The sequence below is a fragment of the Vicugna pacos genome, chromosome 9, assembly GCF_048564905.1.
Source record: "Vicugna pacos chromosome 9, VicPac4, whole genome shotgun sequence".
In the NCBI taxonomy this organism is placed as follows: Eukaryota; Metazoa; Chordata; class Mammalia; order Artiodactyla; family Camelidae; genus Vicugna; species Vicugna pacos.
Window position 1 is genome coordinate 54273364 of NC_132995.1, and position 27999 is coordinate 54301362.

A 27999-nucleotide genomic window follows, 5' to 3' on the forward strand; every position below is an offset into this window, starting at 1 on the left:
AAGCGGAGTAAGCCGGAAAAAAATTAAGTAAAATCTGGAATAAAATAGGGCATCTGAATAAAACCCAGGACTTCCAATTCAGGTCTGCAACCATGAAGCCGAAAACTGAGACCCAGGCTTCCTCCTGGCGGATCAGCGACAGCACAGCCCCTCACACCTACCATTTACTCACAGAGACTGACGATGCCCTGGTTCCAGGACGTGAGGTGTGAAGCCCCTGGCGATGCAGGTTTCCGTTGGGGGGACGGTGGGCGCGGCCTCTGCCCTTTAACCCTGAGACCCAGGGTGACCCGACGAGGGGGTGGCGCTGGCTGTGTCTCCGCGCCCTTAGCGGCCGGGCCGGGGCTTCCGATGTCCGGCTCCGGGCACAGTCGGCCTGGTCCAGCGGGGACGCCCCGGGCTGGGTTCCCCCACCTGCCCGCTGCCTGGACCCCACCTCCCAGAGAAGCCCGTTTCTGGGACCCAAGCTCCTGAGCAGGAGGCGGCAAAACGCGGGGAACGCGGCGGCGGGAGCCAAGGGACTGCGGCTGCGGGAGCCCATTGGCCACACAGCTTCGTTTCTGGGACCGAGAGCGTCGGGGACCGAGAGCAGCACAAAGTGGGAGGCGGGAGCGGGACAGCACGTCCACTCCGCGCGTATCTGAGGCGCGAGTTCGCTTGCCGGCAGCTACGGAGGTGGGGCTGCGAATAAAAGACGGCTGGGCGCGGTCTAAAGGGAAAGCTGCAAGGAGACTCGAACTCGGATCACCCGGATTCAGAGTCCAGAGTGCTCACCATTACACCACGGAAACGCAGGCGAGCCCGCCGCTCCCCTGGAGAGCCAGGCAGCGATCAGCCCCGCGGGAGCCGAACGCGCCTCCTGCACGGCGCTCGCTTCCTCCGCGACGCCAGGGGGCGCCTCACTCGCTTTCCGTCGGCGCGATCCCGCAGGTTTCTACCTCGTGGATGAGACGACGTCCGCTCGGGGATGATCCACAGGCAGGGCTTTTAAACCTTGCCCGAAATCCACCTGCTGTGCCGGGATTACCTCAGGTTTCTGCTCTGAGGTAAAATTCCCGCCAGGAAAGAAAAGATGCAAAAAGCGTTCCTTACCTTTTGTGTTCAGCTGTCCTTTTCCCCCCGCCCTGGGAGCTCTGCGACCCTCAGAGCAGCCCTCGGGTCTCCCTGGGACTGCCCCGCCGTTGGACCGGAGGTGGAAACGGTAGAAGCCCGGCCGGCTTCCATCGGGGGCCTCATTCCTCTGCTGGGAGTCGTGTTCGGAGCCTAAAGACCCCTAGGCGGAGCCCCGCCAGAGCCTGGCCTCGTCTGCCCCGTGGGGGATGGTCGGGGGTAAGGAGGTGACAGCGTTTCTTCTGGCCTCTTTCCCCTCTCCCTTCTTTCTCCTCTTCGCTTTCCGGGTCCCTCCTTCCTGGCCTCTCGCGTCCCCGAGACTACAGGCGACGCTCGGTCTCGGGTGGGGAGCTCCGTGTACTGCTCGACTGGCTTCTACACGTTTCCATGCTCCTGACGTTTCAGGGCTTCAGCAGCCAGTGTGAGAGCTTCCAAGAGCGGCCCCTTTGGAAAGCCTTTCCCAGCCTCCCTTTGTGGGGAGGGTGCAACGCGCCATGTGAGCGCAGGGAAGGTGGTACATGGGGGACGTCTGCCCGAGAGGCGGGGTCGTCAGCTGAGGGGGCTCCAGGGTGGCGGGGACCTGGCGGCCAAGGCCATGGGGTCCCGCGATGGGGCGTCGTGTGCCGCTTCCTGGTGTCAGGCCCCGAGCGTGCCCCCGTGAAGAGCCAGCCCGTGTGCCCAGAGCCAGCGGGTCTGAATGGGCTTCCAGCCGAGGAGGGAGGGGTTGGGGAGCACGTTCGCTCCGCGTGGCAACAGCGTAAGATTTTATAATCCTGCTCTGAGCACAACAGGAGCCTACGACTGCTAACTGGAAGACCTGTGCTTCAAGCCCAGCACGGAACGTTCTAGTCTTACTTCCACTCATTCTCCTGCTTCTCAGTGTCCCAATCTACCAAGCCTCCCTCCTGAGCTGCTTTTATGCTTCAGGCAGCGACCTGTAGCTCTCAGTTCTTGTCCTCACTAGCTTTGCTCTGTGGGCGCAGGGCGTGCAGCTGTGGAAGCTCAGTCGTCCTGGGTATTGACGGAGCTCGGCCCAGCGCGATGGATTCTCGCCATCGGGGTCTCACCAGATGCCTCTGGTCTCTCTGCACCTTCTGGAGCAACCAACCACACCTTGACCTACCTGATGGGACCTGTGGATTCCACAGGACCTGCCATGCTGATGGAGGCTGAAGAAAGGGCGTGGATATCAACTTCTCAGACTCCAGGTTGGTGCATCTCCACAGTCAGTCATAACCAGCCATCACAGGGTGCCACCAACACTTTGATTTCAGGGTGTTGTGTGCTTACCGTTTTAAAACATTGAACAACATTGCTTTTTTATTTTTTTTAATTTTTAAATTAAAGTGTACTCAGTTTACAGCGTTGTGTCAATTTCTGGTGTACGGCGTACTTTTTCAGTTATATATATATATATATTACTGTTTCGATTCATTTTGCATTACCACAAGATATTGAATGTAGTTCTCTGTGCTGTATAGAAGAAGAAGGTTGCTGCTTATCTACTTTATATGTAGTAGTGAGCATCCTCACATCTTCAATTCCCAATGAACCCCTTCTCATCCCCTTTCCCCCACTGGTGACCATAAGTTGGTTTTCTATGTCTGTGAATCTGTTTCTGACTTATAAATAAGTCCTTTTGTGGTTTTGTTTTGTTTTTTTAGATTCCACATGTAAGTGATAGCATATGGTATTTTTTTTTCTGTTTCTAGCTTACTTCACTTTAAATGACAGTGTCCTGGTCCATTTGTGTTGCTCCAAATGACATTATTTTATTCTTCCTTACGGCTGAGTCGTATTCCATTGTATATACACACCACGACTTCTTTATCCAGTCATCTGTCAATGAACATTGAGTTTTCTCCAATGACACTGCTTTTTACACAGGTTTAGGTGTACACATACATGAAGCAGATATTACAGAGTCCTCTCGTATGCTCTGTTCTCCCTCACACTATTTCTTCTATTATTAATATCTTGCAGTCGTTTGCGACAAGGGCAGATGGATACCATGATCAAAGTGGAAGGCAGTTTTCCCAAAGTGAGGCTTATGCACTGAACCTCGAATGTGCTGACACTTATCATTTCCCCAAAACTGGCAATCGTGAATACACAAATTGTAGTATCGGGGAACTGTGTTTGAACTCTTTACTGCCATTTATGGTGAATAAGAGACCATTTATTCTCTTTAATAGTTGGGGTAAAGTCTTGGAAGGCACTTCTGGGACACATTTTCCCCAGAGGGCAAAGCTTCCTGCTCCCCTTCTAAGTTGCTTTGGGGAAAAAATGCTGCATTTCCTTCAGGTGACAGACTGTGAATTAACAACCTTCCAGGTGAATGAAGATTAAGGTCTTAATCCGCAAAATAGGAACACTTTATTTCAGACTAGTTCCACTCCCCATTTTCTGTTGGAAAGAGAGAGTTGGTCATCTTACTCCTTTACTGCAGAAACACCACTTGAGATCTTGAACTCAGGGAGACCTATGTGGACAGGTGACTGCCTCTCCCAGCCCAGGGAAGACAGATGTTTCTGATAGTCTACCTAGCTTTCCCCAGTTTTACTTTTGTCTTTTATATCGGACATGCAATAACCCCAACTCACAAGCAGTAGTATCTAGCACGGTGTCCAGGGCGTAGCAAGTCAGGCACCAGAACATTTTCTACCAACTAGGGGAGAAAGATTTTGTGAGTGGAGTATTTTCCGGGGTCTCTATTGGAACGATACAGTGAGGTTCCCGAAAGAGAGTCTGGGAATCTTTGCCCATCCTTCAGTGACTGGTTTCCAGCATAGGGACCTGAAACATCTGGTGTCTCTTCCTCGCTCCCGCAGGAACATAAGTCAGCCTTGGACCAGTGTTTCCCTAGAGGCACCCCATGAAAGTGCACACGTTCCCTTTCGCCTGTCTGTGGTCATGATCATCCTTCCGTGAGGGACCTTTTGGGGATTACAAGTAACCAAGGCTGACACGCTTTTAAAGGGGCCTTTCCGCTCACAGAGAACTGGTTTTTAGCGCAGACCTCAAAGGAACATCCCCTCAGTCTTTGGGCAGCGGCCTGTGGGACTTCTGCATCCCCTAATATAGACTCAGACAGTTTTGTCCTTGGAAATGGTAGGGTGCTTTTAAAATGCAAACTTTAAGAGTTTCCCTTAGTTTCGCCCTGGTTGTGGCTGTGTTCTTTATCGTGTAAAAGCCATTTCAGAATCTTGAGAGACATTTTCCAGCTTGGAGTTTTAAAAGGGGTGCCATGTGAATACAGAGTAAGGGAAGTTGGATTTACTTTCCTGAGAGAAAGGACAAAAGAAAATGACGACAACACACTGGGTGAGACACAGGAAAGAAGAATTTTCAAGAGAATGAGCGTGAGGCAACAAAGGTTAGTGAGTGATCCCTGAGAAATGGAAAACAAACAAGTGAGCCCTGCAATTGCTCCAGTTTGCCACCTGGAGAGAGTTTCCAGGCAAGGTGAGAGAGGAGACGGACAAGAAGCCCCATGGATTTCACTGAGTGGAGGACAGTGAGCTGAGACTCTTGGTTCCTTCTCATCATCTCCCTTTCCCCACGTTGAGCCTTTTGGAGTTTGGTGTTCTCACCTGCTGATAACCCACAGTGTCCTGGGAAGAGTCAGGTTTAAGCCCTCTTCAGAAAGGAATGTGCCGCTCAATGTGAATCTCCCCAGTAGAATTAACACCATGCTTTACCCGCAGGGACTCCATAAATGCTGATAAATGATTAGGTACATAAATGGACGCCTCAACTGAGGTGACACTACGGGCCAAACTGATTTCTTCTTATGTTGGAAATAAACAATCTCCAAGAAAGACTATTAAACTCAAGACAAGATGATTCTAAGACCTGAGTAATCTGGCAAAAGAAGGCTACCTTATAATTTTGTCCAGGCACAGACAAACCAAGGTCACTGTGCAACCGATAAAATCCCAAACTTCCTCTTCTCTTAAGGCAATGTTTTTCACATCTGTACTTCAGTCATAGACCTGCCTGTGCTGAGTCACAGTATTCAATATGGAACAAACCCTCCTTCCTCCCATCCTCCTTCGTATCTTCCAGCCAAAGCCCAAGTCTGATACGAGACTCCTTCTGATACCCTTTTCCTTAGATCATATTGTCTCTAACTGGCTACAAAGAACTAAAAACCCATATTGTTTAATGAGAAGTGTGTTCCTAGAGTTTGGCTTAAGTGAATTCACACGAGCTTTCCAGAAATGAGCATCTGCAAAGGGAGCCTCAGAAAGAAAGGTTATGTTGTGTGTCAGATAGCTAGGCTTAGAACTCCAGAACTTGCTGTTATCCTTAAGAAAAAAAAAAACAAAAACCAAGATCCTTTCTATCAAACCCTTTAATAAGTGACCTTAGGAGGTCAGACAGGATTGTCCCATGTGTTATTGAAGAGAGAGATTGAGGATAAGGTTCAGGGAGAAGGTTATTAAGGGAGACTGGTCAGCACAAACTTAGCTTAAAGAGACCTGGGATCTGGCAAAACAGAGAAACAAACAACGTTGTTGACCTTGAACCAGCAGCCAGTGCAGTAAGAGGTGAATGAGCTCAGAGATCACTCAGGGAAAGAGAGAGTCACCTTCTAACTTGCATCCTTCCCATGGAGTTGGAGCCTGAAAAAAAGAGGGATGTTCCCAAGAGATGGGTCACCATAACATAGCTGGGATTGGCTGGGTTGGTGGTTTCACAAGGGTGACAATGACCATAACCTCCAAGTGATCCACGAAGCATTCATGACGTAGTGATGGAAGGATAGAGCGGATTACTTTTCAACTCCAGGGCCCCAGGTTCATCACAACCCTGTTCACACTGAGGGATGATACTTCTGTGTGAGGACACTCAAAAGTACATTCTGTCCAGTCAAAACTAGTTGTCCAAATTCATCCTAAACTGAGGTGATTGATAATGAATTCATTACTCGGTTGACGTTCCTAGAGTCCTTGTGCAGTATTTGAGGTGCTATGAAAAATAACTTTCTATATCATTTATGAAGTAAGTACCAGCTTATTAAAAACCTTCAAAGTCTGACCCACAGCTTGCTCAGTGAGGAAAGCCAGGATTCAGGCTGATGAGTTATTTTGTAGTTATTTGTACAATGGGAAGCATTTCATCACTAAGACTGTATCCAGAGTGCGTATGTTCTTTATAAAACTGTTAGCATGGATAGAAAAATCAGGATTCTGTAGGAAAAAATGTGAGATAACTTATGGAGGAGAAAGAGTGCTGCTCAACTCCACTGGCCCACAGAGACACAGGAATCTCTTCATGCACTTAAACAAGCTGTAGGCCCGTGCCTGCCCCTGACATTGTGTAATAATACAGAGACCTTTAATTTACAGGATAAAGTGAATGAAGATGATGACAATGACCACAGCTTATCAGGAAAATCTAGCTTTGGGCTTTGGGAGTTGCAAATGGATTTGTATACAAGAGCAGTATGTGATTTTGGAAGACAACTTAGCAACATATTTGATTAAAATGGCCATTGAATATTTAGTCCATGTGCTGCCAATCACTTGATAGAGTGACTAGCCTACTTTGACTCTCGCCAACACTGACAATTTGAGAAAGGTCAAGGACTGACAGAAGAGCACATCCCCGCAGGAGTGGAGATACTTGTGACTTCAAGTAAGCCAAGTACCTTTTGTGAGCCTTTGGGTTCATCATTGTAGAGTGAGGAAATTTGGCACATTTTGTTTTTTCCCCCACAGAATTTGCGGCCCCACAGACAGCAGAAAATCGATTTCTTTCAAGCCTCTTCTGCGTCTCACACACCAATGGCATTAAGCAGTGTGGTTGGAGGATGACTTGGGGTCGGGAGAAGGTAAGCTTTCCTAAGTGGCTGATGCAGTCTTCCGTCTTTAACCTTGACACAAATGCTCCGGGGCACTTGGTCACACCCATTTCACCCTCAAGTCAGGTTAGTGCAGCAGCTAAACTGAAGGGACTGATGCTTCTGAGTGTCTCCTAAATCTCAGGGTCACCCGACCCAGGTGCTGAGAAAGTGAGGACTTCCTTTAGAACATCACTTTCCCCTGCCTGCCTGTCTTTCTCTTCTCAAGCTAATCTTCTATGTCCCTGAGCACAAGGGCACACAAATGCTGAGGATCATCAGCCTTCCCTGACCCATGACCTTGAACTTACCATGTTTTATTTTTCAGATCTAGACCAGGGCAATGGCACGTGTAAAACTCAAAGAGATCTGTCAAAGCAAGTTGCACGAACACTGCTTTGGATCCCTTTCTGTTCGATATGTGGGTGAAGTGGATGAATATAGAAGAGCAGCGTCATGCTGACAAGTCTTTCCAAATAGATGGTCTCTATTCAATGACATAAGCAGAAATTGCTTTTATCATTTAGACAGCTTGGAGACAGATTTTGTGGGACTACAACGCAATTCATATGTGAGAAGTATAAAATGTAGTGTTTAGTGACATTGCAAAAAACAGCAAATAGAGCAATCCACACCTAGAGGAGGAGTTTAGAAGACTGGCACGTCAAACCTGACGTACGTTTATGGAGCCAAGAAGTTGTCCAAGTGAGATGAGGATCTGAGCTAACAAGGGATGCAGTGAACAGAATATTGAGTCAGGACGGAAAACACTGTTTAAATGAATTATTCATTCACATGATACAATATTCTGCTCTTTGTCCTACAGTTTTTGTGATTTACACAAAACTGGCAAAGACCCAGAGGACAATGTCGTGTCATTCTACAAGTCTGCCATCTTTCACGGTGAAAAAGCCTTAAAATGTGTGAGCACTTAATGAGAAAGTGGTGTGACTTTATGACAGCCTTTAAGAAAATAAGACTTTCAAGGAAACACTTTATCTCTTGATATTTTTATAGACACAGGAGACAACACGAGAACTATGCTTGGATGACTTTTGGGAAGAGATAGGTTGGTGGTATCAGCACAAGTGTAGAAAGCGATCAAGAGTGGCTGGAGAAGGAGTGTCCCCATAGGTGGCGACGTTCATGAGACCCCAAGCGGCGTGGCCTAGGCAACTGGAAGGCAGGGGCCCCCAGGATTCCATGCCCCTCCCCCACCGTCCAGTTCTGTTATTGCAACTGCAGGCGGTTACCTGGCACGCCAGGGCCCGCTCCATCACTCCTGTTAGAGTCTGCGCAGCAGGCAGTGCCTGGGGCCCTGAGCTCTGTGCTCTTGAACGTCGTTTGTGTGGTTCGAGACCCTCAAGTGTTGTGAGCTGGTGATCCAGTTGTTGCCAACAGTAAGTTAAGTACTCCCGTTGTTGTCATGCCTCAATCCTGATTAAATTTATGTGGCTTCACTTGTTTTTAATCCATCATATGCTGCGTTTCTTCTCCCCAGCCCCCAGCTCTACATCCTCTACCTCACGTCACCATGGCAGAATGTCTTGGCCCTTTATGTGGTCCGAGGGCAGAAGTTACACTGTTGGAGATCAACCAGGAGCTGCACTTAGAGCTGACCAAACAGAAGCAGGACTTCCGAGATCTCACCCAGAAATTCCTTGTATGCCAAGCTACTACCTACTACCTGGCCAACCAGCTGCAGAAATACAGTAAGTCCTAAGGGTCATGGTCAGCAACGTGGGGAATGATCACTTTCTTCCCTCTCAGAAACGGAAACTCTCCAGACTTTCCCTTGCACCCCTTTGTCAGCATAAATGTCATTCTGAGCACAAGGCAGGAAAGGTAGAAGTAGCTATTTGACCCTCATTTCCCTGAGGATGGGAAAACTGCGGCACAAAGAGTTGAGCAAATGTTCCAGGTGTGTAGTGAGCTGTAGTGTGCGACTAGAGTTCAAATCCCAGTTCTTGATGCCTCGTGAGATCTCTCTACAACAAGCTAAACTCTGTCCATTGGAATCTTTGCTGAGGTGTATCTGGTCTTGCATCACTGTCGCCTAAACGTCTGGGACTAATGACTGCCCTCAGCAAGCTTCCCTGAGGTCACCGTGGCAAAGCACTGTGCCAGTTACACTGAGGTCATGTGGTGACAGCACACACTGGGGGAAGCAGTGATAGCACCTGCTTTGAAGGAGCTAAAGGATGAGCCAAGTCCTCGTGGAAACCGTGGTCTCGATGAGTGATACCATTCAGACAGGGGCTCCCTGGTGAGAGGGAAGCTGAGTTTCCTGGGTGGAGGGTCTCCTTCCAGAATCCCAGGAGGTCATGTGACACCCTGTGTTGAGAGTCCGGATGTTTTCTGGAGAAATCTGACAATCTGCATCACCCAGTTTGTCTCTTGCTGTGCTGGTGAAACTTTGGTGATGTGGGTCAGCAGGAAATCCAGGCGACCTTGAAGGCTGGATCATGAGACATGTGGCCAAAATGAGAATGAGGGTAAGTGGGGGAGAACCCCATCCCTAGTAAAACCCACAGCAGTATGTGGGGCAGGCCCTTCCTAGTGCAGAGAAGATCAGAGACTCTCGGCCAGGCTTCCTGGGCTCATAATCCATGCTGCATTTCTTTCTGTGCCTCAGTTACCCTCTCTGTCCATCCAGTGTTGCTGCATGTTTGAGATGCAAACAATAGTAAATTCTTGTAAAACTCTTACAACAGTGCAGGCAGATTGTAAAGACACTTCCTAGCATTGCAACTTGGACTAACACAGATTATCCTAGTATTTTGGCTCATGTCTTTCACGTCCTTATAGTTCTATGCAACATATTTCACACAAGTGTATCCAGAAGAATTTTCTTTACCCTTTGAGGTACTTCTTCATTACTGAAATCCCAGCACAAGGGAACCATGAGTCCATTAGTCCTAGGGTCCATCCCAACCACACAGGAAGCCACCACTTCATGCCCGTGCTCGGTGTTTCACCTCTGAGGTTGCAAGTCTTGGTAGAGTGGCCCGTGATGCAGGGTCAGTCTCAGGAGATGTGAATTCTGACCTTTGCTAATGCCACTTTGTCTTCTTTACTTCCTTTCTGTGCCTTGGAGTTTCTCGTTCCTCAGCTCTGAAATGGGGACTAATGGAATGCCATGCAGTCGGGAGGCTGAGGAATGAGACGTGGAAATCCCTGCCTAGAGCCTTGTAGCAGGGTTACCTCTGACCTTGGGCTGGACCCTGCCTCCTCCCTGGAGGGCAGTGAGCACAGCAGGGTGTGCAGCTTTCCCCTGAGGCAGCGTCTCTGTTTCCTCAGAGTGTGAAGAGTGCAAGGACATCATTGAATCCGTGCTGGGGGAGAAGCTGCAGTTTCGGGTGGTGACGTTGGCAGAGAAGCTGGCAGAGAAGCTGGCAGAGAAGCCAGTGCTAGCTGATGAGAGGTTCAGGTAAGGAGGGCTCTGTGCAGGGGGGCTGGTGGGAAGTGTAGGCCTGTCCGAAGTGGGGCCGCGAGCGACTTTGGGCCAGGGGAGTGCAGAAATGGACATCACAGTACATGAAATTCACCAGATTCAAATCCAGTGAACAAGTCAGTGGCCTTTGGAACCTTCACCACGTTGTGCAACCAGTACCTCACTGACCTCTGAATCACAGTCCCCTCCTGAATCACTACACCTTGTCATCCTTCCTTGACTCTCTCATTCTCCTGTGCTTTCCACTTGTCACCAGCTGGACGTGTCCACACCATGTATGACTTTGTGACACTCACTGCCCAACATACCCTACATGGATCTTTACATGCAAAGGGGCATGGCTCCGTGAGACACTGAACAGACAGCTTCATGAAGCAGGCTTAGGAAGACATTAGGGTTTGTTGCCAGAAGAAGAAGATGACTGGGACGTAACGGAATCTTAGAAGAGTATCCCTGATACAGAGGAAGCCTTTGTTATACCATTTGTCTCCTCTTTCCACAGGACATTCCCCCCATATGTGCCAGAATACTGCTCTGATGGCTCCTCGGGGATGTTCTCACAGAATTGCCTTTGAAACCTCTGACCACGTATCATCCAACTGTGCATTTTAACACCGTCTCTTCTATCTCTTCTTAGGGAATACGATACCCTAATTCGCTCTCAGGCACGAGAGCTGACCGAGTTACGGAGGAAATTACGGGACGGGAGAGAAGACTCTGTCCTGCTCATCCAGCAGCTGAAGGACATCCTCACCCACGATGACCTGGACAACAACCAGGGACAGGGCTTCCAAGAGCAGCTGACCAAGGGACGCAGGCTGGCAGAGCGCCTTGCCCGCAAGCTCAGCCCAGGTAACGTGGCCACAGGCTCTGATAGTGCTTGCCTCTCAGGCAAAGCTTCCTGGCTCATAAGAGACTCCTCACCTCGACTAGGAGTGTGCTGTTTCCATGTTTCATTTTGGGGAGCATGACAGGACCAGGACTGGCTGAGTGGGAGGACGGAGGAGAAATGCACAAGACAGAGGTCACAGTGTTTCAACGACCTGCTTCCCCCTGATGGACGGTGGCCTTTGGGGCAAGAGAGCATCCCCCGGGGTTAAAGCCCGGGAAGGAGGATGTGACAGGGGGTAGCTTGTGGGAGTGGAAAGTGCCCTGCGCTATGCATCAAAGTTCCCAGACTCCAGCCTGAGTGTTGCCTTTACTGACTGTGAGTGAGTGATTGATTTTCCCTATTTCAGTGTCTAGTTCCTCTTCTGTACAATGGATCAAACGGTCTGTTGATGGTGCTGCAGTGATTAATCTGGGAATCTTCATGAATCAGTTCAGAAAAAGAGAAGCCCTTCACTGTGTAGGGTTGGATTGGGCACTGAACGTTGCTGAAGTTGTGTTGGGAAATTTGTCTCAGTGCGCAATTTCCATAGAGAGAATTTCCACTGATAACACTCAGAGAGCATGTGAAGTTCCCAGGATCCGTGCACGTGGAGGCATGTGGGACAGGGTCGTTTTCCTCTTCTTTCACAAAGCAGAGGATCTCTATGAGAGCCGTGAAAGGGTGTACAGCCTGTGTCTAGGGAGAACTTTTTGGCCGGATAGATGAATGTGTTGTAGAGGTTGAGATGGGAGGTGGACACTTGTACAGTGGTATAGGGAACAAAGACCATTTAAATGTCGACCCCATGTCAGGTAGAGGGGACGGGATTGTCATCCAGCTGTTTGGTGTCACACTGAACGATGGATCAGACATCTGGACCAGGCCAATTATTTAAAGACATTGCATTGGAACCTGAGCACAGCAGTGACTCATACAAAAATATTTATGTTCCCATGGCCATATATAGCCATTCTGATTGCAGTCTGTGAATTGGGGAAAAGCTGACTGGATATTTGTGAATTTGTTCGCAGAAGTTGATGAAGATGAGGAATATAAACTGGAAGAAGAAACACTCACCCCCAGGTAACCATGAAGTCTTAGGAACCGGTAATGGGTAGGTGAGCTACGGAGAGGGTAGAAGAAAGATGAAGACGTGAGGGCAACACAGTGTCATGTAGCAGATGTGAGAAACGCAAACCTGCAGATTGCATTGATTGATTTCAATCACCCAGCATGGAAGTGGCCCTTTCACTTGGTTGTCTACTGTTCTGTGGCCCTTGTAGCTACGGCCCAAGAGAATGTACCACCTTTAGGGTTTCCTGCGCACACAGAGACTATGGATACTCTCCTAAATGAACACTAAGATGAGATAAATAAGTACTTTTACAGAGTTTTCAGTGCTTGTTAGTAAGGAAGGTAGCAATGGAATCAGCAAAGGAGGAACTCAAAAAATAAAGCACCAATGAAACTGCCTAGAAAAAAGTGGAGTTCTCGTGTGGCACCAGTAAGAGAAAGGCTTTAGAGGCCTTTCTGTTCCTAAATAGAAGGGATAATATCTCTGAGGCCCTAGAATACCTTGAGAGTTAGAATCACTTGACTACCTTATCTTAAACTGAATATGATAGAGGCAGATGGCAATAACACCTGGTGTGGCGGTTCACTTGTGCTTCGTGATCGTGATAGGACCACACTGGGATGTTTGAATCTCATTCCTCATCACATGCTGTGTGGCCAGTGCACCGAGCAACTACTGGTCTCTCCCTCTGCCACCCCCTGACAGCCACACTCTGCTTGACATCAAGAAGAATAGTTAGTTCCCTCTTTCTGAGGACTGACAACTTTCCTTTTCATGACTACATCCTATGCCCTCAATCAAAATCAGTTATGACAACGTGGTGTCCGATGGACATAGCTGAATTTTCTGTCATCCCTTTCCCACCTGATACAGCATTGAGCTGCAGGAGTTGGAGAAGGAGGAAGTGCTCCAGGACGGCCAGGATGAATGTGTTCTGAATCCTTCACTTCTCCAAGAAGGATCTGTCTGCAACCAGCTAGGCAGTGAAGGCAACGTTGCAGTCGGTGAAGAGAAAGTCGGCCGTGCTCCGGATGTTTCTGGTGATTGCTCCTGTGTTCCAGAGGGTGAAATTCCAACTGACCTCCCAGGTAGCCTTTCTAGTTTTGTTCCCCCACACACTGTCTACAATGAAGAAAGTTTTCTATGGAATTAGACACTAGTGGTACATGCTGGCTTAACCCGGAGAACAGGATGGATTAAGAAAGAGAGGCATCATGTGAACCAGGAAGCCTTGATTCCTTTCTAGGCCCAATTCTTACATCTGAAACCCTCGAGCCAAAGTCAGGCCATGGGACCCACGTCAGGGGTGACAAACTTGCCCCCACTTTCGCGGAACATTCACACAAAGTGTCTGTCAGACATCGTTTGTGTGAAGTGTGTCTTCCAACCTACAGTGATCTAAGTGTTCTTTTGGACACTGTCCCTAGCCTTTCTCTGCCTTAGCAAACAGAATGGTAGCCTCCCCTATATGTTAGGTCATGTGGTGTCTCTGGTTTCACTGATGTCAGTGCAAGTCTTCATCTTCCTGTTGTTGGCTTCTCTTAGTTAAGTAGATGTTTGAAAATCAGAAAAGAACCCAGTGTTCCTGTACCTTGCTCGGATGTTTCCATGAAGTAAGGCTGGGCTCTGGCAGTCTCTCCAGCCTTGAATGCCCATGGTTTCTGTGTAGCAGCAGATTTTCTCATGGATTTGAAGGTTTGTAGAATTCACCTGGTCTCAAGCACAAATTCCTCCATAGCATCAGCAACCGCCTTATGTGATGGGATGAAGCAATAGTATAGAAAGTCTTCTAGAAAGCACCTGAGCTGATTTCTAGGAACTTGAAGGAAAATATTCTATGAAATCTACAGTCTCAGAAGATGGGATAGTGGGAAAAAGCTCACCCAGATCAGCCAGAGAATGTCCCCCAAGCATTTGGCAGAAGTCCTGTGTAAATCTCCTAAGACTTAAGTGTCCTGAAATACCTCTCCTAAAATATTCTGTTGTTGCACTGAGAATATTAATGTCCTTGTGCTACCTGCGTGCAGTGTGTTGGCATGCGTGAGGTGTGATTAGTTCATCGTGACCTGCTGTCTCTGAATTTCTTCCCAGACAATCAGAATGACCGTGACGAAGCAGCTGGACAAGAGCCAACGACCCCCAGGTAATTCTGAGGATTTCTGGGCTGTTGATGCCAATCTTGACACCAGAAGACCTCAGATGCAGGGAAAAGATAATGTGCTGAGTATACCTTTTTGACCCATTCACTCAACAGCCCCATATGCACTTTAAAAATGTTGTTTCTTTCCATTGTGCTAGATGTGTGTGTTTGAATTTGTGACTCTCTCCAATTTAGTCATGTGCAGTGATTTGACCAAGGTGAACTAGCCAAACTTGGGGGTCTCAGCTGTCAGGAGTCCTCCCCTGTGTGGATAAAGGCAGGGTGAGATTCACATGTGTTTTGTGCCTGTTTGGCATCAGCATGTCGATAAGCATTTGACTGCAAGTGAAGAAAACAGACAAAAAGATTCAAAAGTATCTCAAAATGTTGAGAGTACACTCCTTCAAGTTAGGAGTTAGATGTGTGCAATTCCTAAAAAAGCCCTGTTTTCTTGGGCACCACATGTATAGCTCAACACAATGTATGCTGAAAGCAGGAGCCAGGGTCGTAGTCCTCTCTGTTTCCTGGGAGTCATGCCTGTAACAGCACACACGGCGAGTCCAAGTGCTCCTTCAACAGCTGGTTGCATGGCCAGGGTTCGGAGCACCTGCTGCTCTCTCCCTCTCCCACCCCATCGTGGCCACACTCTGCTTGACATATAGGAGGATACTAATTTCCCTCTTTGGGTGGCTTTCTGTGCCCACTCGCTATGCCCCTCTTTCCAAACCAGCTAGGAGAGCTTGGTGTTCGATCCTCGTAGTTGAATTTTCTGTCATCCCTTTCCCACCTGGCACAGCGCGGAGCTAGAGGCACCTGAGAAGGAGGAGGTGCTCCTGGAGTCCCAGGATGAATGTGTTTTGAATCCTTCACTTCTCCAAGAGGGATCTGACCGCACCCAGCTAGACAGTGAAGGCAAATTTGCACTCGATGAAGAGAAAGTTGGCCGTGCTCCGGATGTTGCTGGTGATTGCTCCGATGTTCCAGAGGGTGAAATTCCAACTGACCTCCCAGGTAGCCTTTCTATTTTTGTTCTCCCACACACCGTGTAGTCTGAAGAAAGTCTTCTCTGAAGGTAGACCCTAGTGGCACATATTGCTTTAGCCCAGAAACAGGATGGATTATGGCAGAGAGACATCATGTGAGCCAGGAAGCATCGATCCCTTTCTAGGCCCAATTCTTGCATCTGTGACCCTGGAGCCAAAGTCAGGCCCTGGGACCCAAGTCAGCGGTGACAAAGTGTCCCCTGCCTTGGCAGAACATCCGGAGGAAGTGTCTCTCAGACATCGTTTGTGTGAAGTGCGTCTTCCAACCTATAGTGATCTAACTGTTCCTTTTGGACAGTGTCCCTGGCCTTTCTTTGCCCGAGCAAACAGAGTGGTAGCCTCGCCTATATGTTAGGTCATGTGGTGTCTCTGGCTTCATTGATGTCTGTGCAAGTCTTCATCTTCCTGATGTTGGCTTCTCTTAGGTAAGTAGCTGGTTAAAACCCAGGAAAGAACCAAGTGTTCCTGTCCCTTGCTCGGATGTTTCCATGAAGTAAGGCTGGGCTCTGGCAGTCTCTCCAGCCTTGAATGCCCATGGTTTCTGTGTAGCACCAGATTTTCCCATGGATTTCAAGGTTTGTAAAATTTATCTGGTCTCAAGCAGAAATTCCTCCATAGCGTCAGCAACCGCATTATGTGACAGAATTAGCCAATACTGTAAATAAAACTCAAGAAAACATCTTAGCTGATTTCTTGGACCTTTGGAAAAATACACTCTTTACTAGACAGAGTCGTAAGTTGTGGTATTGGAAGAACGCTCAAGTAGATCAGCCAGAGTACTTGAGCGAAACATGTTTCATCATTCCTGTCCAATTCTGATAAGACTCAAGTGTTGTGAAATGTCTCTCCTAAAATTTTCCTGTTGTTGCACTGAGAATATTAATGTCCTTGTGGTACCTGTGTTCACTGAGTTGGTATGTGTGATGTGTGATTTGTTTATGGTGACCTTCTGTCTCTGAATTTCTTACCAGAAAATCAGAATGAGTGTGTCGAAGCAGCTGGACAAGAGCCAATGACCCCCAGGTAATTCTTAAGAATACTGGGCTGTTACTGTGAATGTTGACACCAGAAGACGTCAGATCCAGGGAAAAGAGAATGTGCTGAATATGACTGTCTCATCCATTCACTCAACAGCCAAACGTGCACTTGAGCAATGGTGTTTCTTTCCATTGTGGCAGTTGTGTGTGTTTAAATTTGTGACTCTCTCAAGTTTAGTCATGTACAGTGCTTTAAGCCAGGTCAACGAGCCAAGCTTGGGGTTCCCTGTAGTCAGCTGCTGTCTTCTCTGTGGATAAAAGCAGGGTGAGATGCACATCTGTTTTGTAGCTGTTTGGTGTCAGCATCTGGATAAGTATTTGAGTGCAAGAGAAGAAAATACATTCATATTCTATAAAAATGTAAGGAATTTTTGCTTGAATGCTGATTTATATTCTATATTTTCTCAAAAGATGTATTCACTTGAGCACTGCATATATAGTTCAACACAATATCTGCAAAGTGGACCCAGTATTTAGTCCTCTGTGTGTTCTGGGAGTCATGCCTGTAGCACACAGGGAGAGTCCGTTTCCTCCCTCAACAGCTGGTTGTGTGGCCAGGGCTCGGAGCGCCTCTTGCTCTCTCCTCTCTCCCTCTCCCACGCCATGGCGGCCACACTCTGCCTCACATATAGGAGAGTCACTTCCCTCTTTAAGGGGCCTTCCCTCTGGCTTTCTGTGACCACTACCTATGCTTTCCTTCCATAGCAGGTGATCTGATTAGGTGTCTAACCGTCTTAGTTAAATATTCTGTCATTCCTTTCCCACCTGGCACAGCACGGACCTACAGGAGTTTGAGAAGGATGAAGTGCTCCACAAATCCCAGGATGAAGGTGTTTGGGCTCCTTCCCTTCATCAGGAAGGTTCTGACGTCTGTGAGACTCACAGTGATGGAAAATTTGCATTTTATGAACAGAAAGTGATGTCTACCCTGGAGGGAGCCGGTGGTGGCCCCCATGTTAAAGAGGATGAAATTCCAAGTGACCTCCCAGGTAGTCTGCATTGTCTTTACCCCACACGATTTGTCTAGTCTATGAGAATTTGTTGACATGTATACATTATAAGCTTACATTATGTTTCGAATCAGGCCCTACTATTGCCTTCATTTGTTTCTTTATTTATTCATTTGGTTATTTGCAGTATGTTTAGTGTACAACGTGTCAGTTTCTGGGTTACAGCATGATATTTCAGTCGTCCATATGCATACATATATTCATTTTTATATTCTTTTCCATTGTAGGTTACTACAAGATATTGAATAGAATTCCCTGTGCTATACGGAAGAAATTTGTTGTTTAACGTCCTTTATATATAATAGTTAATATTTGCACAACTGGAACTCCCAGTTTATCCCTTCTCTCACCCCCTTTCTCTCCAGCAACCATAAGTTTGTTTTGTATGTCTGGGAGTCTATTTCCGTTAGGCAGGTAACTTCATTAGTGTCTTCTTGTTTCTCGTTTATATTCCGTACATGAGTGATATCATGTGGTCCTTGTCTCTCTCTTTGTGGCTTACTTCCCTTGAACGAGCATCTCTAAATTCATCCATGTTGCTGCAAATGGCCCTATTTTATTCTTTTGTACGGCTGAGTAGTATTCCATTGTACAAATATGCCACAGACTCTTTATCCAGGTATCTGTGGATGGTCATTTAGGTTGTTTCCATGTCTTGGCGATCGTATACGGTGCTGCTGTTAACATTGGGGTGCGTGTGTCTTTTCCAATTAGACTTCACTCTGGATGTATGCCCAGGATTGGAATTGCTGGATCATATGGTAAGTGTGTTTTTAGTTTTTGAGGAATCTCCAATCCTCTTTTCCTGTAATGGCTGCCCCAAACTGCATGTCCACCAATACTGTAGGAGGGTTCCCTTTTCTCCACACCCTTTCCAGCATTTAGGGTTTGTGAGCTTTTTCATAAAGGCCATTCTGACTGATGTGAGGTGATCCTTAATTGCAGTTTTGATTTGCATTTGTCTGATAATTAGCGGTATTCAACATGTTTTCATGTACCTCTTGGCCATTTGCATGTCTTCCTTGAAGAATTCCTTTTTAGGTCCTGTGTCCATTGTTGGGTATGATTTTTTGGGTTTCTGTTGTTGTTGTTTTTAAGCTGTATGTGACGTTTGTATACCCTGGAAAGTCAACCGTTGTCAGTTGCATCATTTGCAACTATTTTCTCCCATTTCGTAGGTTATTGTTTTGTTTTTCTTTTGGTTCCCTTTGCTGTGCAAAAGCTTCTAGGTTTAATTACGTCCCATTTGTTAATTTTTGCTTTTTCTCATTTGCCTGGGTAGACTGCCCCAGGAAAACATTGCTAAGATTTATGTTCAAGAATAATTTGTCTATGATTTCTTCTCAGCGGTTTATAGTGTCTTGTCTTGTATTTAAGTGTTTAAGCCATTTTGATTTTATTTTTGTTTATAGTGTCCTCACGTCGTTGATATATGTGTGCCTGTCCAGTTTTCCCAACGCTGCTTGCTGAAGGGACTGTCTTTTCTCCATCGTATATTCTTGCCTCCGTTGTAGAAGATGACATGATTGTAATTCTGTGGGTTTATTTCTGGGCTCTCGATTCTGTTCCATACAATTGCCTTTAAAATAACACATTCCCTGAGTTAGTGAACATTACTCAATTCCTAGTCATGTTTGTCTCACTGGCCAATCACTAGACCAAAGGTGGTCCTACCAGACTCCCATAGAGCTCTCCAGTTGTGTCATAGGAAGTAACTTTCTGGTCTCCTAATTTTGAATGACTCTCTTATCTTGCATTTCATGCTCTAATTTTGGTTCCTGAGCAGTGTCCTTGAGTTTCTAGACCTGTCCTAGGGTGTTGGCAGTCTAGTTTATATCTTTGGAGATGTCACTTCTTTGATTGTTTGTGTCAACCCAAAAGTATCTCCTTCCATTTGTCTTATCTTATCCAGAGGCTTCAGAAACCTGAACACAAGCACCACTATCATCTTTGGTATGTTTCTCTGAAGCAAGGCAGGGTCCTGGAACGTGCAACCAAATGAATGGCCACCCTTTCTTGGGGGCACTGAAGACCGTGTTGACTTGTGTTTAGATTCTGCTCATCAGTCTAATGTCAATGGAGAATGTATCTACCCCAGTAACAGACAGCATTTCAGATGGAAAAATTCTGAATATTAGTGCAAACTTCTAAGAAATAGCTAGGCAGTCCCTCAGGATCTGTGGGTAAAAGGATGTGGTTACTGTTTGCCTAGACTCAGGACATAGTGTGGGGACATCCTGTCATATTAAGGAGACGTGTCCAGGGGCTCAAGAAGCATACCAAGTGCCTTCTTCTAAGGTTCTGTCTAGGGCCTCCCGGAATATTTCTCCCACACTACCCCGTTACCACATTGCATACGTGCATGTTGCTGTGCTAAGTTTTGCATGGTATTGATCATAGGGAAGTGGGTTTTGCCCAATGTAACTGTTCTGTGAACTCATTTACAGAAAAGCAAAATGATCAAGATGGTGTGAAAGGAGCAGAGCCAATCGTCCCCAGGTAATTTTGAATATTTTTACCCTGTTGATAAAATGTGACTTCTGTAGTCCCCTAATCCAGGGTCAGCAGGAAGTGCTGAATACAACTGTATGGTCCACTTTGCCAACCAGAAATTACCTTTTTTGTAATCTTTTCTGCTTTCATTGTGCTACTTACATGGTTTCCTTTTCTAATTAACTTCTTACTTTGGTTTTCTTTTTGATACTCTGATTTTCATGCACTCATTTTTTCTCTCCTGTGTGATTGACAGAGTGAGATGCAAATCTGCTTTCTGCCTGTTTTGTGTTCACATGTTGGCATGTGTTTGATAGCAAGAGTGTAAATAGACAGTAACAGAATTATATTCTGCCACAATAATCTTACAAAGAGGCCTTGGTAGCACGAGATTTCTGGGACACTAGGGTGCCCCCAAAGCTATATGCACTTTCTTTCTCCATGTAGCACTGAGTGCAATCGAAATGAAAGGGTGAAAGGCAATGTTACGTGGCCCTATGTTATGGGTCATGATTCTACGGTATAGAGAGAATCAGTCTCTTTCTTCATCAGCTTGTTATTTGGCCAGGGTCCTGAGCACCCACTGTCAATTCTGTCTCCTGCTCCTCTGAAAAAACACACACTGTCCCACCAGAAAAGATATTTTATCCTGCTTATTGGGTCAGCCTTCGGCTTCCTTCACCACTCAATTAAACATTCCATCGAAAGGAGAAAGGAGTCTAGATTTCTGATTGCTATTATGTTAATCTTTGGTCTCCCTACCCACTAGGCTCAGCACGGAGCTGCCGCAGGTGGTAGAGGATGACATCCCACTGCCCCCAGTGGAGGAATCCTATTTGATTTACTCAGTTCTTCGAAACCTGTCAGACTCCTTCTGGCCTTCTAGGAGCGCTGCCATCTACTCATTCGAGGGATTGGAACTGTCTTATGCTCGGCATGTCACCAGTGAGTACTTTTATCAGTATGATAAACCTCCAACTGGACTGCCAGGTGGACTTTGTGTCTTTTGTACTTCACACCTCTGGCGGTGCTGAGCTATGGCATCCCTGTGGGCACACACTATAGAGATATATTGAGAAGGTTTAGGTCCCAGAATTGAGTTTTAAGCACAGACATCACGTGGGTCAGGGAGCTGTGCTCTCTTCCTCATCCCAGGGCAACCATATGCTTTGGGCCTCAAAGTAGATCACTGAACCCAAAGCTAGGGTGTCAATGTCACTCACCTCTGTGCCTTTGTACTGAGGTGCCTTTTTTCCTGATTCCCATCAAATGTCTCTTCTTACTTATAATCTTCTCATGTTCATACCCTAAAATACCCCTTGAGTTTCTATGCATTTCAAAAGATGTTGACAGCCTTAACTACATCTCTGGATTTGTTGTTTCCCTGGGGTCACTGCTGTCATCCCCAGTGTCTGTCTCCTCTAACTTGACTGTCTTAGTGGAGCAGCAACCTGAACAGCAGGACACAAGCAGCTCTACCATCACCTTGCATGTATGTTTCCATGGAGTGCAGCTGAAGCCAGCATTTCCCCACTCCATCGAGGGTTGATGTTTCTCTTTAGCAGAAAGCTCATTTTCATGCTAGGGTTTGTAGATTCCAACCAGTAGTCTGTTTTCAGTGTATAACTTCTGCTAAACCACCCAGCATACAGTGAGGGAAGGGCTGAATATCCTGGTATTCTTTTTAGAATGCAGATGGGCTATTCCTCAGAATCTGTGGGGAAAAGATACATTTCACTTTTGACTCAGACTTGGAAAACGTGAGTGTGGTGAGGATCGACCTGACTGAGGAGAGACCGCCCAGTGATCAGGAAAGCAAACCCAGGCAGCTCCACGGGAGGCCACGGGAGGCCTCCTGGGATGTTCTTCTTCCATTATCCTCCCGTGCTTCTGGTGACACATTTTCCCTGCGATAGTATTGGATACCTCCGTATTAACACGTATAGTGGGATCTGATTAATGTTTCTTGCCCTGTCTGAATTGATCCATAGACAATCATACTGTTGTTGAGGAAGAGAAAGGACAAGACTGCATACGTTCCAGGTAATTCTGAAGAATCATGGGTTTTTTGTTTCCCTTATGCTGATTAATTATTGATTGATTGATTGATATCAGAGTCTAGTCAGTTGACAATGTTGTGTCCATTTCTGTTCTATAGCGTAATAACGAATCATGGCTCTTAATTTAATGTTGACATATGGTGAGGTCAGATCCAGAGAAATGAGAAACTGCTGCAGATACCTCATTCTTCCATTCAGAAAACCACAGTGTGTCCCTGTAACAGTGCTGTCTGTTTTGACGGTGGTACTTTTATAAGCCCCTTTGATAATCTCCCTCAAAGAGAGTAACTGCTTTCAGTTGCTGCAGGGCTGCTTATTAGTTCCAGGATTTCTTGGCCTCCCCTCATCTCTCTTTTCATTCAAAGCAGCGTAAGATGCATATCGGCCTCTGCTTCTTTGTTCTTACCACACTGACAAGTATTTCCTAAAAAGAAATATACCTAGAAAAAGGACACTCATGTCACATCTCAGTAGTAGAGAAATGGCATTGGAGACACAGGATTATGCTGCCAGAGTCTTGTTCACTCAGCTGTTGTATGTCAATTTCAACCAGCTTCGTGCAAGGCTTCAAGCCTCCTTTGCAGTTTCTGAGTGTGTGTGTCCTCACTGTTGTGGACTGGGGTAGTTCTGTCTCCTTCGTCCGGAGCTCATTTTCTGGTCAGTGCTGGGACCACCTCCTGCTGTCTCTCCTATTCCCACTGTAAGCACACTCTGGCCCCAGATGGAGGACGATTGTTATATCTCCCTTTGTGGAGAATTTCCATTTGTTTTCTGCCACCAGTCCCTTAACGCTCCCATCAAACCCAGCTAGGACCCTGTGATCACTCATCCGTTTTGTTTAATCATCAGTCCGCCTGACTCCACAAGGCTCCTTAGTGAGCAGCCGGTGGGAGAAGAGAATGAAGACCCACAGGATTCACTGGATGAATGTTATTTGACTAGTTCAGTTGGCCATGACCTGTCAGACTCCTGTAGGCCTTACAGAGGTGTCTCATTCCCATGGGACCAACAGGGAGTCTTCTCAGCGCTTGCTGTAGATGGTGAGTACTCCCCTGGACAGGCCAGACAGCTCCTAATGGTTCCCCAGGTATCCTCTCTAGTCTTTGTAGTCAACAACCTCTATAGATTATGTCAGTCATTTCTGTAAACAAGCCCTGAGACTTCTGTTGATTTGAATCAGGCTGTTGGATCTAATTTGCAGAAGGCATCATGTGAGTAAGAGAACTTTCCTTTCCCCACGTCTCAGGATGCCTTCTGTCACCTGGACCACCTTCACCATTGCAGGCTGTTGGAATCAAGTGAGGCTGGAGACGGGAAGTGAGATGTGTGGGATGTGGCCCAGCACTGCCAGGCCATGATTCAGAATGGGCAGGAGAGGTGAAAATCCCACACACAAATGGGCTGAGGTGAATGAATGGGACACATCAATTATCCTCGGATCCTTCCTCTTTGTGGCTTCTGATCATGGCCTGTGAACAGTGTGTACAGCTGTGATACTGGCAGTGAGGCCACAGGAGATCTGCTCTTTCGCCCCATCCGCCCTGATCAGGGAGAAATGCTGTAGGCACAGCACAAACACTTGATCTTTAAAGACAACTTCAGAATTTTTGGAGGCTTTTCTCTACTTTCCAAACTAATACTGTTGGGGATTCCTTGTGATGTTTGATGAAATATTTTGCCTTTTCCCACGCAAATGGAAAGAATTTTCAAAGCATAGTTTAATAAAACCCATTTGTTGGGAAAAGGGAGAGAAAACGAAATGAGGAAATGAAGCAGTGATATTTAAAATTAATGCTAGAATGTGATTCAAAATAGCATTTGAACATGGTTTTACTGGGTTTGAAATTGTTTCACATAATAAAGTTTTTAATTTCAGAGATGTTACCCTTCACACCAATGTGAATTATCAGTTAACCTTGTTCAGTATCCTGAAATCCAGTGATTAATGATGAATAAACTGTCTGGAGGGAATGAGAAGGGCACAAGAGGCTGAGAGCAGTGATTCTAGGAAAAGCCCAGGAAGCTCTACAAGGTCCTGGTGCAGGGCTGGGGTCAGGAGGGGCAGCTCACATCCAGGGAGGAGTTGAACAAGGGGGATTTGGGAAGTGATGTTCCCGAAGAAAGAGGGGCCAGAACGTAGCAGGACAGTCCAGGCAAGGTGAGGATTTGAGTTCATGTAGGGAGAGTGGGGAGTACCAGTTTCCACAGGCTGAGTTAGACTGGTGAGACTGCTGATAGTGTGGAGAGACAGAATCAGACGAAGCAGTTAGAAGGACGTTGGATCAATCACCCATGAGACTCAGACAGAGTGCGCCCTCTGGAAGACGACGTGGTAACAGACACAGGAGAGACACGTTTAAGAAACACTGAAACAAACCTTGTTGAGCAGGCGGGTCTTGAGGGCGGACCTGTGAGGGGAGCCCCACAGCAATGGGGAGCAGGCCCCGTGGGCCATGAGCCCACCTGAGCCTGACCTGGACTGGATGAGCTACTTGAGCTCTTTGGTTAGCCCACTTTCTGAGAATACGGATTCATTTCACGGTGAATGTAAACATGTTTGATGAGGAGCAGTGCCTGGTGCCCCTGCAGGGGGGTGTAATATAAGGAATGTGCACTGTATCATCTCCCAGAAGAACCAGACATCCTGATTCTGTAGCTTCCAGTAAGGGACTCAGACCTCAGCTACCCTACTTACAGGTGCTAATATCCACCAGCCCACCCAGGACACATGTAGCCACAGGACGGATCCCCGTGTGGTGGCTGGAAGGCCAGTCAAAACACACGGGGAAGGGAGTTGAGAAGGCTCTAGAAGTGGGAAGAGTTCTCATAACTTGGTCCCCGTGCTATAGTCTCCCAAGTCCCTTTTCTAGTGGAATTTGAAGCCTTTAGGCCCTACTTCTCTTGTTACTTCTGTATTCTACTTAGACATCAACGATTCTTTGTCCTCCCTTCCGTGAGGCCTGTCCAGAACCTTGTCTCCAGGCTACAAGGAAAGGTCGCTAATAACAGACCCATAGTCATGACCTCATCTGCCTTCCAGTACCCTCTGGACCCAAGTGGGTGATTTTTGATCTCAGCGGTGTTGCCGCCTGGCACCTGCCATCTCAGCGTCCCCAGGCACAGCCGTGAAAATGAAATCTCCTTCATGTCCATGACGTGTGCCTCTGTTGTCTGGCTGACTGGGTCGTCTCCGTGATAGGCAGCGACGGCAGAAATGGGTGTCATGGGAGGGGCTGACAAAGGGAAAGTTGCATTGGCCCTACTGAACTGTTCTCTCCTTTCAGGTGACTCCTGGGAGGACCGTCCCCAAGGGCCTTTGAGTTTCCAAGGGTCAGAGATGCAAGCTTCACAAGCACAACTGCAGACAAGCTCCCAGGTGACCCATCACCTGCAGCTGCAGCGGGACCAGCAGTTTGACTGTGGTGACGGCAATGCCAGGCTCGGCCTTTCCTCCACCGTGTGGGGCTTCACAGCCAACACTGAGTTTGGAGACCAATGGCCGCCCCTCCAAGGTAAGAAAGAAAAGGAAGCTGTAGTCCAAGAGCTGGTCGTTCCAGGGCTGGGGGTGGAGGAGACAGTGGGGCCTCTGCCATGCTCCTTTCATGTCCTCTCGAAATCCTCAGTGCCCTAACAGAGGGTAGGGAGCAAGAGCCTCAGATTTAGGGCCGGCTCTGCCCCAGGTCCTGGGTTTGCAAACACCTGGTTTTTTAACTGAAGCAACTTATTTATCTTCTGAGGTATTCACTTCTTTTTTCCCTTATCTGACCTCCCGAAAGTTAAATCTGCCTTCCAGGGTTGTTTTCAGTGTTCAGAAACATAGTTCCCAGAGTCCCTGGTTCGATAAAACCTGCGTCAGCGCACCTGTGACTGTGTGTTCTCTACCCATGTATCTTGCTGGAGATTTCACACTTACACAGTGCGTGCAAATGCAGTCTCTCAGCTGAAATGCGGGACTTTGGATGGTCAACACTTTCTCTAGACCCCGTCTTCCCTCGCTTTCTCAGAAAGGCACGTTTGCCAGTGTTCTCTTCTCATCATCCATCCTCAAGCCAATTTTCCCCTGTCAGGTGCACTCAGTAACAGTGAGTTTCTAACGTTATGTAGCAACGTAAAGACTGACCGTACACTTCAGTCTGCTGTTTCACATGGCGGTTGTTTTTCTGTTTTTAGCCCTTTATTTAAAAGAAAGAACCACCTTTGTAGATGAGGTGAGCCCCTCAGGTTCTTTTCTGATACTCCATTTAATTTGTCCTCTTCACTCATCTCCACGGTCATGTCCTCAGTTTTCTTACCATGATCCCACTCTTCTCTGATTTTCGTAAATGAGCTTTCAAACCCTCACGTACATGTCATCTCAGTCGTATTCATCTTTCCCCTCTACTGCTCTCAGTATCTCCATTAGAGACTGGGCCCGCCTGGTGCTCATCTGTCAGGCAATGGCCTCATCTGAGAAATGAGGAGAGGGGAGGTGAGAGAAGAAGGAGCACCACTGACCACCTTACAAAGATCTCATGGGAAGGGCTCAGGGCATGTTAGGGATGTGTGGCCATGACAAGTGCCATTAGCCCTAGTGATATTTCTTTGTGTTCCCTTCCCTCTGGTCTCTCTTTTTCTTGACCTTGCCTTCCTACATTCCTGGCCAGGAATCAGCCCCACTGGCTCAGTTGCTCTCTCTCCTGCTCACTTTCCCCGGAGGCCCGAGTATGAATCCAGGCATCACAACAGATTTTGCTGCAATGCCTAGTCTTCATGCCCTTTATTCTCATAATCCCCCAGATCTAATAGTTCATGTTACCACCTTACCTCTCTTATTCCTCTTATATGTTTCTTTTTCCTTTTTCAAAGTCAACTCATCAGAGGCTGTTACAATGATGCATTGCACATCTCAGTTCCAATATCCATTTCTTCCTTTATACACACACACAATTGTGAGAGTTGTTGTATGTTTTTTAAACATCTTCCATGCCTTATTTAGCTTGAGTATGTATAAACATTATATATAGCGTATGAACATATATATGGGAAACATATACTGATACACATATGTAACGATTTCCCGTTTGGGACTTCCCCAGTTCTTTGTATGTTGAGGTTTTGTTTCAACGTTGAATTTGTTTACTTTCTACAATCCCTTCCCTTCCAGCAGTATTACCTCTGAATGCCCTGATTTCCTTGCCTTTGTCTTTTCTAACTGGGAAATTTTTGTTTTCATGAATTCTATTTTTCTTTAACAAATATTCTTTTGGCAATGTGAAGATGTTTTCCTCTTGGCAATCTTACCAGAAATACATAGTTTGGGGACGATCAACAAAAGTGAAAACTACCAAGGTGTCTCCACTGGCTTCACCTGGCAGGGACGTTGAGATGGCCTCTCTTGTTCCTGGACACTTTGCTTACTTGATGTTCCACTTGGAAGACGAGTAAGTCATTGTAAGGTCATGAATAACAGTGGATCCTGTTTTCTGTGGTTTTATCTTCAGAGCTGGGTTTGGATGCTTCCATTGGAATGAAGAACCCCCCCAAGGTGGAGGGTGAGGGCTCAAGTGCCAGCCAACATGAGTGTCAAGTCTCTAGCAACAGCAATGCCTCCAGTGTCCTGAAACAGAAGATTCTGCGAAGAAAAGTGCTGCGCAGCAAGTGGAGAATTGCATGCAGATTCCCTGGCCTTCAAGCTTAGGGGACAGAGGTAATCACATCTAGGCCCTTCCATGCATGTCTTCCCTGTTGCTCCTCATCTAAGATTACAGCTCAGACTCCACTCTCTTTTCTCTTCCTTGTTCCTTCACTGAAGAGTTGATCCTACCTGCGTCTGGTCTTTCCTTGTTTTTCTGTGGGAGCTGCCACCCTGCCAGGCCCTT

The 27999-nt window shown here is 46.9% G+C and overlaps 1 protein-coding gene across 5 annotated transcripts; it reads left to right on the forward strand.

The window, feature by feature from the left end:
- The first annotated feature begins 910 nt into the window (after positions 1 to 910).
- Positions 911 to 27899, forward strand: LOC140698213 (NBPF family member NBPF4-like). 5 transcript variants are annotated; one of them, XM_072967861.1, is made up of 19 exons: positions 911 to 1046; positions 2094 to 2318; positions 6465 to 6753; positions 6837 to 6949; positions 8460 to 8670; positions 10259 to 10388; positions 11050 to 11264; positions 12315 to 12366; positions 13232 to 13446; positions 14450 to 14501; positions 15295 to 15509; positions 16513 to 16564; positions 17353 to 17567; positions 20036 to 20087; positions 20851 to 21026; positions 22073 to 22124; positions 22991 to 23181; positions 25426 to 25653; positions 27622 to 27899. In XM_072967861.1, exons 4-19 carry the CDS (start codon positions 6929 to 6931, stop codon positions 27816 to 27818), a joined length of 2274 nt encoding a protein of 757 aa, XP_072823962.1. In that variant the 5' UTR covers positions 911 to 1046; positions 2094 to 2318; positions 6465 to 6753; positions 6837 to 6928; the 3' UTR covers positions 27819 to 27899. The 5 variants fall into 5 exon arrangements, with proteins under 5 accessions (XP_072823962.1, XP_072823960.1, XP_072823964.1 ...); XM_072967859.1 differs by lacking the exon at positions 911 to 1046 and adding an exon at positions 1263 to 1329; XM_072967860.1 differs by lacking the exon at positions 911 to 1046 and having other exon boundaries at positions 1991 to 2318.
- The last annotated feature ends 100 nt before the right edge of the window (positions 27900 to 27999 follow it).